Source organism: Odontesthes bonariensis, chromosome 11 (assembly GCF_027942865.1).
Source record: "Odontesthes bonariensis isolate fOdoBon6 chromosome 11, fOdoBon6.hap1, whole genome shotgun sequence".
Taxonomy (NCBI): domain Eukaryota; kingdom Metazoa; phylum Chordata; class Actinopteri; order Atheriniformes; family Atherinopsidae; genus Odontesthes; species Odontesthes bonariensis.
In genome coordinates this window covers 16,294,324-16,306,276 of record NC_134516.1, presented here as the reverse complement: position 1 = coordinate 16,306,276, position 11,953 = coordinate 16,294,324, and the positions used below count along the sequence as shown (strand labels likewise).

Here is an 11,953-nt window from a genome sequence, read left to right as displayed (position 1 = left end):
CATTTTCTGCTTTATCTAATTTATTTTTCATATGAACACAATCTCGTCATTCTTATTTAAAATTGTAAAATCCTGACAGCTGGAGGAACACTGAAGAGAAGGTAATTGGCAATCAACTGCTGAAATCTCTGTTGGCTTTGGAAGCGTTTTGGGAGTAAATCCATTCGTCTTTTCAAACGAGAGAAGAAAAAAGAACTAGAAGAAAGTTTCACAGTGTATCAAAATACTGTACAAAAAAGATGCATTGCAAAAAGGAAAAGATGATATCTAAATGGGTCCGAACAGGCATCACATTCAATCATCTCATTATATATAAACGTGAGTGTGTTCACATGGACACAACTTTCCACATATAGTTTTTAAAATCTGCTTTATGTGAGGTTTAGAAATGGATCGTACTTAATATTACAAATCTTAGGGGAAATGAAAAAGACAAAACTAAACAAAAAAAAAAACGTTACATCCTGAAAGTGAACAGATGTTAGCGGTGTGTTCATGTGAGCAGCTCTAAATAAGGCAACGGGGAAAAAAACCCAAAAACAACACGGAAAAAGAATGCTGCAAGCAACTTCCAGTTTGGCACAAAAAGTTTTAGAAAAAAATAAATCATTCAAGAGTTGTGCAGAGAGTGTAATAAGACACAGAGGGGGGGTGAAGTGGGAAGACCTCTGAGGGTGACTTTGTGTGAAGAGTGAATTCAAAGGCATAAAAATGGGTGACTGCTTGAGCGTCAACATGATTCTGTGCCTTCGATGCGAGTCTTTTCTGCTGTTTGTGCAGCCTGAAGGGCAGATCTACATCCGGGCGAGTGTCAGAATGATGAGGAAATCAAATTCTTTAATAAACATCTTTCCTGGTGCTCGGCAGGGAGCGGCTGGCAGAGCAGGTTGCGCTGCGGATTACCTCCATCCACCTTAGATACGAAAAAGTAAAAAAGGAAACAGATCAAACAACATTTTAACAGCCAAAACCAGCTGTGGTTACATAGCGTGTTGCTTAAATAGGTACAGCCCATTAAGTTGCCTTGACTTAGATGTGAGTTTAATTAAGATTCATCTGCTGTTGTGACCTAAATAGTCAATAATTTCCTTTCACTTTGGTCTTTCAAGGACATGGGTTCAATTCTCAAGAAAGTTGGCTTTATTAAAACTGTACCCAAGTCCAAACTTCAGACAATCAAAAACAGTCCAGCTGGCCTTGGAAAAGCTCGGACTTTTGCCTGCTATTTATTACACCTACAATAAAAAAAAAACATACGACTTATTGCTTGGCTGACAAAGCTAAAACTGGAGCCAATATTCTTCTTTTAGTAACCTCTTGGTTCTGATGTATAATCAGCTGGTTTCACAGCATTTTGGTGATGTCATAGCAGAGCCGTACACCTATACATTATAATAATATTAAACTCATTACATGTTGGACACACTAACAATCATGCTTAAATTTTCCACATTCTCTTCCTCGCAATTAAATTAGCTTCGTCTGAGCTGGGAAGAGGCTCCATCTTTGTAATTTACTCCATCTCTCCTAGTGAATGCCCACCTTTCAAAGGTGTACTCGCTCTCTGATCTGAAGTAGTACACGTGGGATTTAAAGTGAAGTTTGAAGACGTAATCTTTGTGGATGTTCTCCGACTCTGCGGGGACGGTGACAGAGTAGCCCAGAAGAGGCAGGCTGGCCAGAGGGTATTCATCCTGCATTCAGATAAGTCAGAAGAGGGGGTAAACGTTACAGATTATCTTTGTTTATTGTCATTAAGAAGAGATCAATGAGCAGCAACTAAAACCTCAATCCACACCGCATAAATTTCAGCACATATCTACAGATCTCACCTGGTGTGACTTGTAGAAGAAGAGGCTAAAGTTGGTGAAGACCACCCAGAGTTTCTGCCAGCCGTTGCTGTTCTTAAACTTTCTCAGCAGGTTACCCGAGAGCTGGTTCTGAAAACACAAGACGGGTGGGAAACGAACAGAGAGAGCCCACAGCTCAATAAAACAAGGCTACGATTCTATTTTGATGTTAAAAAAAGAGCAAAAGGAAAACTGACAGCCTCCATCTTCACCTGCTCACCTTCACAACGCTCCATGCAAACCAAGAACGTACTTTCATAAACTTTTTTTGTTTCATTCTTCTACATTTAACTTGTCTGGACAGATTCTGATTCTGGATTGTGTCGACCCACTTCCAGGGCTAGTATACATAATAATAATTTACATGGATAAATGTCTATCTATTGTGCTAATGTCCAGAAAAATCTCTCCTGCAAGGATGCGTTCTCAGCTGCTGTAGTACCTCTTCACTCCGCCAGATGTCACTAATGGACAGGCTGTATGTTCTGCAGCAGTAATCCACAGGAAGAGAAAGGGATACTGAAGGCTGCTGAGGGGCCTCAGCAACTCATTTGCCGGACTACTGGCCTCTACCAATGTCAGTGTGGGCAGGTGAACAAGTGGAGGCAACGATTGAGTCAGTTGAGACAGATGGATGAAGATGGAGGGGACGAAAGATGAGAATGAGATGAGAAGACAAAGACAAAGGAAATTGTGACAATTTCCTTTGTCTGGAAGACGACACATAGCTGAAATATGACTGGAGTCGATGTTTAGAGAGAGGAGGAGTAAGACACAAGAACACTGCAGTACCTCCACGGCAATACTAAAGTCCACCATGGACACGCTTGTGTTGCGATGCCAGCAGACGTGCACGGTGGTGTTGCCACGGTGACCCTGACGCTCAAGGGATGAGCGTGAGCCGCAGAGCTCCTCCTCCGACTCCAGCTCGGCTCCACCGTCCTCCGAGAGCTCTGGGGGAACAAAAGATGAGTCCAAATCAGTGAGAAGAACTGCAGTCTCAGTAAATAAAAACAAAGTTGTTCTAATATGCACATATTATGGGTTCCTGCTGATTCATTCATCCCACTGTCTTTACATCAGGAAAATGTGAGCTGGTGAGTCAGTTCATTGAACAGATTTTATCTTTCTACTGTGTTGCAACAGCCTCCACAGCCACTAGACTTTAATCCAACGGTCCATAAATCCACAGCTAACACCCACATGGACTGAAATCTGTGAAGAATGTTCCGAGCACCTTATTCGAACTCATGTCTCAAAGACTGAAGGCAGCTTAGAAAGCAAAGGTGTGTCAACACATTACTGGCAAGCTGAAACTAAAACATGTAGACAATTAGAGTACAGCACACTGCAGTGTTTCTGTAGTGGGAGTGGCATGATGTTGAAATACAAAAAGAAAGAAAGAGAGGATACAGTTAAGCTCTGTGATGAGTAAATCCTAACAGCTGCAGTGTTTTATTCCCACTTCTCTTTAAAATGCAAACTTCCAATGCCGCAGGAAAAGATTTATCCTCGAGCTTAATGCCATAGCGATGATGCGCAATTCTGCATTGACGACAACTGACAAACTATTAAAGGCTTAACTGTCACTGTGAAAAGCTGGTTGAGTTGAGGAATCGTATTACCTCTGAGAAACAAGTTCTGCAACATCATGAAAACCATGTCACAGGCTAATGCTAATGCTCTGCCTTTTAACTCTTTGTAGCACGAAGTGAACCTCTCCAACATGGGAAAGTTGCTTTGGTCAGGCTCCGCTTTTCTTAAACACCAATTCACATTAGACTTGGATGTTTTTCTATGTTCCAGTTAATATATTGTACATTTCAAGAGCCGTTATCGTGACCAAACACCGGTGCTCCAATTATACAGAACAAAGACCTGAGCCAAAACCGTGATCAAAGAAATATGATATACAAAGAGAGAGAGAGAGAGAAAACTCGTAAAGAAATACTTTTAAACTTTGCGAGTTAAAATGTGCACAGTCTCCGTTGAGACAAGGGAGATACGTTTAACCAAATGTCCCCAGGTGTGGCCTAACTGAACGCTGTGGCAGGTGATTAAGATGAGTGATGAATGAATGATGAAAAACAAAACTGAAAGACATTTTCATATCAGGTGGCACAAAAGACACGATGAAATCACTGAGATTACTGATGCGCTGAAAGCTGCAACCTGTCTGGTAAAAAAAAAAAAGAACAGACGGGAGAAAAGTCTTCGCGATCTGTGGGAATAGCAGCATCTACAGGGAGGGCTGTTTGGTGGATTAGAGAAGCAGGTGTTTAGATTTTACCCTGGTCCAAATTGGATTTGTACAACAAACTTTTTGCACATCTTACTGTTGTCAGTTGGACTGGTGGAGAGCAGGTCAGCATTCGGGTTGCTGCTCTGTTCTGCCAAGTCAATGGCCATCCTGATGTCCTCCACCCACCGCTCCATCTCTGAAGCGCAGCTGGACACAAAGAGAAACATGTGAACCTTTACAGCTAAGCACACTGGATGAGGAGAAACTGTCATACAGTCAACTGCCACTCACAATAAGCAATACATCATGGCTGTGTGTACACGACAAAGTACTATCTGTTTTACAAACAGATAAAACTTTAATCAGTGAGTGAGTCACTGAATGGAAAGTAGGTCACATTGTCCAATTAAATTTGATGGCAACCCAACTGTGGAAGAACTCCCACAGAGGAAAAAAAAAAAAAATCTATTTTAATGAGACTGACCTGTATTCATCTGTGAAACTTTTATTCCTGGAAGATTCGCAGCTTCCATTCATAATAGACAATAATGTAAAACTGCAAAACTTTACTTTTGAGAAGTTTGAAATGTTTTTGTCTTGCTTTATGTGTGTGTTAGTGTGTACCTGGCTGCCACCACCATAGACTGGCGCTGCCCAAACAACGTAAATGAGTGAGGGACTCCCCACTCCTCTTCACTTTCTCTGATCTGCAATGAAGCAATGAAAACAAATGCAAAGGCAGCTTTAAAAAAAAAAAAAGAAAAGAAAAGTGAGCAGGCATACTTTGGTCAGTCAACTTATTCCTCTCCTGTGCTGGTGTACTGAGACAAGGACACTGGTCCAATTAAATGTCTTAGTACATTTTTAAGTATAGAAACCGTCTTGCTTACAGAGTTGTGTTTATTTTGTATATAGACATGCAGACTACAAAGAATTCAAAATAAAACAAAATATAAAAACACTGGCCGCAAGTGGGGCTTTGTAATTTTTTTGGTTTGGGCCAGTCAAACTTGCAAAAAAACTTTTAAAGATATATTATCATGTACCGTCATGCCATAGAGAGGCAGCTGTCCATGAACCTTAAACTGGTTGGATGGAGTCATCCCTCGACTTGTATACACCAAGGAATCACTAAACTAAGGGAAAGGAAACATAAAGAAAGTTAGCAATACTTTTTTTTTTTTATATTCTAAGTACCAAACTGATGTGCAAAGTCATACCAGGAAGAACATTCTCTGCTGAAGACCCTTCCCCGACAGTTTGCTGAGGCAACCGAGTCTGATGAACTCCTGCGAGTTAAACGCAAACATGACATGGGAGCGTCAGGGAGCTGAGGACAAACTCTTCAAATGTCCAAGATCAGTCTCTGTTTTCTCAAGACTGGCTAGAAAAAATTAAAAAAAATGTAAAAAATAATAAGTTTACCCTCCCAGGGATGACAAGGTTGTCGATGCCGGTCAGATCTTTCCTCAGCTCTAGAAGCTTCTGGAAGTTCTCCATCTTCATCATGGTGCCCTGAAGCTGCAGGACCATCTCTGAGATGTCTGCCAGAGCAGCTGGAGGGGTTGGGGTTTTGGTAGAATGGGATGTTGGGTTATAAAAGGCAGAGAACACGAAGGAGGAAAGGTAGACGCACACAAAAACGCAAAAGGCAAACGGGTACCTCGGCAGTCTCTAAAGTCTTCATGGGTGGGCGGGTAGTGCTTGCAGAGCCTCTCCAGGATTAGTTTGTAGTGCAGCAGGCGGTGGAGAGGCCTGAGGAGGAAGATGTAGAGGGGCAGGTAGCAAACTCTCTGCTGCTCAAAGTCTCGGCACAGACCCTCCACCTTCCGATTGGATCTGAGGACAGATAAAGTCACTCTTTCCAAATTCTACTACAATTTGGTCAACTTCTCTGGTAATGTTTACAATTTTCATCCATCTAGATTTATCCAGCCTACCTACAAGCCCGTTCCAGTTCCACCAGGCACTCTGAATGCTTCTGGAGATTAATTGTCAACTGCTGCAGGTACAAAAAAGTTGAAACCAAGAGTGAGAGGTCATCTATAATCCAAAATCTTAAAACAGACAGTAAAGGGTTATGCCACAAAGGGAGGTGTGGAACAGTTACCCTCAGACCCTGAATGTTCTTCAGTAAAATATCACCAATTCGTTGATAGTCTCCCTTAATATGGGCATTAGAACGGCCCTCCCTATGAAAGAGAAGAGAGAGCGTTTGTCATTCACTGAAGTGCAGTACTACTTATTCACCACTGGATGTCAGGCTAGAGCCACGTTTCTCAAACAGGTCTGGAAAATCCTCACTCCATCCCCACCTCCCTGTTCATTTTAGCAGCCTGTCCTCCTCCCTGTTACCCCAGAAATAACACCATGCAGATTTCCAAAGACAGGAGTTGGAGAACTTGAAGTGTTTGCTTCTGTATATTATAAGTGAGGTTGTTTTGTTTCATCTTATTTTGGTGTAGGTCTCACTTGTGACCTAAAAGTTTTGTGCTGCAGCAAACTTAGTTATCGACAAAGTAATTTATGTTGGCTTAAGGAAAAGAAATGAATGTTTGGATTCAAAAGCTCAACCCCCAAAAAAGTGAAACTTGGATTTCAATTTGGCAGATTAAAACTGCTCATAGGAAAAAAAGAGACGGTGGATACAGAAATATAGCAGGGTCAATTCTTTTGTGATTGTCTAAGAACACAAACTCTAAGGCTGCACTGGCAACACTAATCTGTTCTTAAAATGCTTCTCATTTTTCTGTTTGATGAGCATAGGGTCAACCCAGCTTATGTCAAAACACAACATTTCCTTTGTCTTTTTCTCAACATCTGGATTTAAAACTTCTCAAGAGATGAGTTCAGGCTATTTTTTTGTTACCACCATGATTAGTTTTTAATTGTAAAAATGCTGTGCAAGGGTTTTGGGAACCATGGTCAAAGTTTCTGTTGAATTCTAAGTTAAGCACGTAGAAACTGACCTGATTGCATAAAAGCTTAAAGCTTGTAGATATTTTAAGCAACAGTACTGTTTCTTCTAAATCTATTCCACTTAAAAATGAAACAGGAGAAGCCCCAAAGGCAAAAGCTCGAGCCACCTGCACGGACAGTTCTTAGTCAAGTCCTCTTTGGCGAATGTCACAGCCTCTAAACACATTTTAGTAGCAGCTAAGAGCACTTTCGGTTCATTTTGGTTCATTCCTTCTGAAACAGCCACTTATTCTGCCAGATACTTGGAGTTTTGAGATCCTTAGTTATGTTTTGGTCTGTTAAATGTGGGACTCGTGGTCCAACTTTGGCTTGCCCCTCTTGAGGTCCGTTGTGGATTTTAAGGGCGTTTAGGATAATCATGTTGTAGAACCTTTAGTTTGTCGTAGGTGTTTAATTGAAAACATAATTTTCTCCACCTGGCAGCAACAAAAGCCCAAAGCATGATCAATCCACCCCCATGCTTAACAGTTAAAGAGATGATCTTTTCTACCAGTCCCATTTACGCATCAAGCTTGTTTAGATGCTCATTTTGCAAACTTCTGATAAAGGTTTTTTTTTGCCGAGGATGTAGTAGAACAGTGCAACACCGCTCAAAGGTCTGCTAAAAAGTTATTTTCTTTGCTAAAGACAGTTCTTATTTACATTTGTTAGAAAAAGGAAAAAGCTCCCTGACAACATGTTCCAATCTTATTATGGCCACCTCCTCCCTAGCTGGCTTTAATAATAGCCTTTGATTATTCTCTGAACGGGGATGGAGAAATACCCACCACTGCGCCAGCCGCTGCTCCGTCTCTTTGAGGAATCCCTGGTGAAACCTGTAGACCGGATCATAGTGGGAACAGATCAGGTTCTTAACAGAGTCCGGAAATGCCTCGTCTTTCCCTGCGACACTCTGAAAGGACTGCAAAAATTGACAAAGGCACACATAAATAAGCAGAAATAGAACACTGAAAAGACATGTGGTCACGTGTTGTAAACATCCATAATGTGCAAATTTAAGTTTTTCTCAAAATATTTATTTTTAAAATTACACACACAAAGAAAAGTTTAACCTTCTATTGTGACACAATACATAATTTTCCAATCGGTGATACCGAAGCACACATGGGTAACACAAACAAATGCATGCATGTGATCCCACAGACTCTTAAATACCAGGTTGACAGGTCAGAGTGAGGGATTGGCCTTGAAAACAGATGACAGTGGAGAGCGGACACAAACGTAAACACAGTCTGATCCTCTCGGCACTATGCAAGCGCGCTCCAACCCCCACACCAAGGTGTTACATCCCCCCTTCGGGGTAAATCACAGAGTAAAGGTGGCAGCTACTGGGGACAGTGGGCTGTCCAGCTGTTTCACAGAAGGACACAGCAAGAGAAAAGATGGGGGGATGGTGAGAGAACAGAGAGAGAGGGCGGGGGAAGGGCTGTGGTTACTCAGGCCTGAGCCATGCCACCCAAAGAAAACATTTAAGTGGTTTTAAAAAAGGCACCAGCACACGCCTTTCACCCACATCAAAGAGAGTGGAAACTATTCTCAAAAGGAAAAGGCGGCTGAGAAAGAAAAAAAAAAAACCCAAAAAAACCCAGACACGTTTTCCCCTTTATATTGAGTTCAAAGGTCACAGTCGACTTCTCTGACAGGTGCCTAAACCTGGGTTTTCCAGTTAGTGGTTTTTCCATCCTAATTGTTAGATACAGACTCTAAAACAAATAGTACAGCTGAATCATATAAGATACAAACTTTGCTGCACTTTTATCCCAGGTTCTTGGTTCCAGATGTTTCATAAATGCACTGTCAGCATTGATTCTTGTTGTTTTACTTGTAATCTAAAGCAAGGACTCAGATGCAAGGTAGGAGATGGTAGATTAGCTCTTGACCTCACAGTAAAACGTCATGATGGTAAGGAAACATGTTTGAAATTAGTAAGAACTTTGAAAAAGGCAACGTGCTACAGTGAGAATCTGACCAAGCACCAAGGCTATGAGTTTGGAGGGCTGAAATTAAACTTTAACAATATTTCATCTCCATATATCATATAAGTAAACATAAGACGTAAAATGCTGCTAACACTCAATATTCTGTATTAATATTTATCCACAGTAGTCATAGTTACTATGATGGTAACTGCAGGTTAATAGTTACAAATTAAATGTGTGAGATGTCATTAGGATTTCCAATCATTTAAAATTTGTCTGATGATTGAGGCAAAAGTAAAAATGGGATGACTGATAGAATTTTTCAAAGTAGCAAAGTGCAGTTATCAATTTTGTGACCTTTGACTATTTTGCTGGAATTTTCTTGGGAGGTACAACCAAGGCAGAGATGGGTTTATACTCCATTAGAGCAGACAAATTGCACAAATTGAGACCATATTTTTATACAAAGCAATTTGATGACAAGTGATACGAATGTGATGTGGGCAGAGTAGACTCACTTGTTTTCCCCCAGTGATTTAAAAATTCATATGGAAGTTATTTTCACCTCTCATCTGTCTTGCACAATGAATTACTCATAAACCATCAGAAGCTGAACCTCGGTCATCAGCTATGGGCCAAGCTAAGTGCACATTGATGGCCACTTTAAAAATGGAAATTCTAATAAAAAAAAAAAGTCCAGAATGCTGCAACAGTGTGTTGAAACAGCTCTATGGTAATATTCATGCCACATAACAGAAAGTGAGCTCTGTCAGCTTGTGACTCTGCTTCATGTTAAATCCAAGACAGATATTTAAAAAGATCAAACAGTGCTTTTTTGTTTTTTTTTTAAATTTTTACTGCGAAATGCCTATAATCCCAGTTCTTAGGCTGCACAAAACCATCAGACTTACTGTTCTTTCAAGATGATTAACTTCAGTTCATTTCCCCCAAATTTCTCCTTTGTAACAACAAGCTTTGACTCATCGTTCCAGCACCAAGGATTGCGATTCAACTTTGCCAAATTGGCTCCTGATCTGAGGACAGATGGCTTCATGAAGATTTCCTCTCCAAGACAGAGGAAAATAACCACAGCTTGGTGGAACATCATGGCTGGGCCAGGTGCATTGTACATGTACATCCCAGTTGCCTCTGCTGTTTTCAAAATCATCGAAAATACAAAAGCCAAAAGAATGATTCATAAATTCTTACCTCTGTGATAACCTGCAGGTCTTTGAGATAGGTCCGCTCCGTCGTCAACAGTTCCTTGGCTATGAAGTAGGCTTTGTCTGTGGGAAACTTCTGGACCAAAAAAAAAAAGGAAAGATGAGATCGATACACCAGTCTATCCATCAGTTTATACATTGAAAGTTTTGCCCTCTTCTTCAGTGAGAAACCCCTTTAATCTGTTTATCCAACTCTTTATTCCTAAGCAGAACAATGATAAAAAATAACAGCGTCTGCAGACTGTTTAGATCCTCAAGTCTTGAGCGATTTTGTTGCTAATTGAGCAAAACAGATGGAGTGGAATTGACATGCCCACCTTCCGCCTCGCCTCATCTTCATCATCATTGCGAATGTATCCAGCCTCAGTGAGCAGTGGGCTGGTTAGTGGTGAAAGCTGCTGTCCCTCATGAATCTGCTCCACACCCTTGATGCTGGTGCTGCCCATCCCCTGACCATTTACAGAGCCATTGACAACCACATGGGGACTTCCCAGCGGCGACTTCTCTGAACCAGGACTTTCTAATGGCGGAAAGCAGGAAAACAGAAAAAAGGGGGACAGGAAAAGAACAAAGAGAAGACAATAAGGGAAGTTGTTACATTGGACAGTACTCCCATGAAATTCACTGCCAGTGGGTGTTCATCTTTTTATCATCTAATTATCACAGTTGAGGAAAAGACTTCCAGATTTACTACACTTTTCTCAAAGAATAATCTTTATTCAACATTACGAAGCTCAGTATCTTAACACGTTCCTCAGATAACTCCATTAATTAACCTACATGGCAATGAACTTCAAGGTTAGACAATCACAAACAATCCATCAATCCAGGTCACCAAATTATAGCCATCGATTTGCAGTGAGCTGCCCCATGAGAAATATCTTAGTCGGTTTATCCTAAATTAGACTATCTATTCTATTCCACTACAGTATTCTACACTTCTACAACATGGTTAAAATAGTTAGAAATGTAGTAAGATGGAAAGAAAGCCAAATTGTACAGTTTGTTAGTAAGGCATCTATAAAATCTACAAATAGTATATTTTAGTTCAGTTAAAAACTAAAAAAAAGTGTTAAGAAGATACATATATGCTCTTATTTCATTCAAAACTAGAGACCATGATCTTCTATAGACCAGTAGACATCTCACTAGTTCTGATGACACCTAAAATCACCCATTTTCTAATAGGAGTCAAGTGTGAGTTTAGGCGAACTCTATTTCCGGCACTACTCTTTGGGAAAATGGCATCATCCAGACAGAAGAAGTAAACCTACTGCCACTACGGTTAAAGTCGTTAGATGTTAACTACATGTTGCTACGTTGTGACTGTATACTTGCCCAGTTGCAAAGTTTCCAAAGAGTCCACTGTAGCCTATACATCAAACTGGATCATGGGTAAAACCATGGAAACGACTGAGTGCAGATCTGTGAGGGGGTGTTTTTAAGAACTTACCACCGTACAAAAACAACACTAAAAGGGCAACAATAAACTAATACAAAACACAGAAACATGCACAACACTGAACAAAACAAACAGCCTCTATGCTACAGACTTACTAGCACATTACAAGACATGGGTAGGGTGCACAAATCAAGCGGGTGGATGTATGTACTGATAGGTGTGTGAGGGGCCCCATCTCCACTAAAGATAACTCTGGAGTTCCTTTTGTTCAGTCATACAAAGCTGTTTTTTATTGATACTAATGCACCACAGTGAGTTACAATGTTAAAAAGAGAGAT

At 40.7% G+C, this 11,953-nt stretch overlaps 1 protein-coding gene across 3 annotated transcripts in view; it reads right to left on the bottom strand.

The window, feature by feature from the left end:
- Positions 1 to 2: 2 nt before the first annotated feature.
- The window catches only part of LOC142391715 (FERM, ARHGEF and pleckstrin domain-containing protein 1-like), a 53,744-nt gene continuing 41,793 nt past the window's right edge, over positions 3 to 11,953 (bottom strand). For 2 of the 3 annotated variants that reach the window (XM_075477719.1, XM_075477720.1), the window contains exons 14-28: positions 10,531 to 10,733; positions 10,200 to 10,289; positions 7,839 to 7,972; positions 6,203 to 6,284; positions 6,033 to 6,094; positions 5,756 to 5,931; positions 5,518 to 5,648; positions 5,313 to 5,381; positions 5,139 to 5,228; positions 4,717 to 4,799; positions 4,187 to 4,299; positions 2,643 to 2,803; positions 1,833 to 1,940; positions 1,543 to 1,694; positions 3 to 913 (exon numbers count right to left, since the gene is read on the bottom strand). In XM_075477719.1, the coding sequence (XP_075333834.1) occupies positions 838 to 913; positions 1,543 to 1,694; positions 1,833 to 1,940; positions 2,643 to 2,803; positions 4,187 to 4,299; positions 4,717 to 4,799; positions 5,139 to 5,228; positions 5,313 to 5,381; positions 5,518 to 5,648; positions 5,756 to 5,931; positions 6,033 to 6,094; positions 6,203 to 6,284; positions 7,839 to 7,972; positions 10,200 to 10,289; positions 10,531 to 10,733 (1,730 nt within the window). In that variant the 3' untranslated portion in view covers positions 3 to 837. The remainder of the gene's footprint in view (positions 914 to 1,542; positions 1,695 to 1,832; positions 1,941 to 2,642; positions 2,804 to 4,186; positions 4,300 to 4,716; positions 4,800 to 5,138; positions 5,229 to 5,312; positions 5,382 to 5,517; positions 5,649 to 5,755; positions 5,932 to 6,032; positions 6,095 to 6,202; positions 6,285 to 7,838; positions 7,973 to 10,199; positions 10,290 to 10,530; positions 10,734 to 11,953) is intronic. The other variant, XM_075477721.1, reaches the window with a different exon arrangement.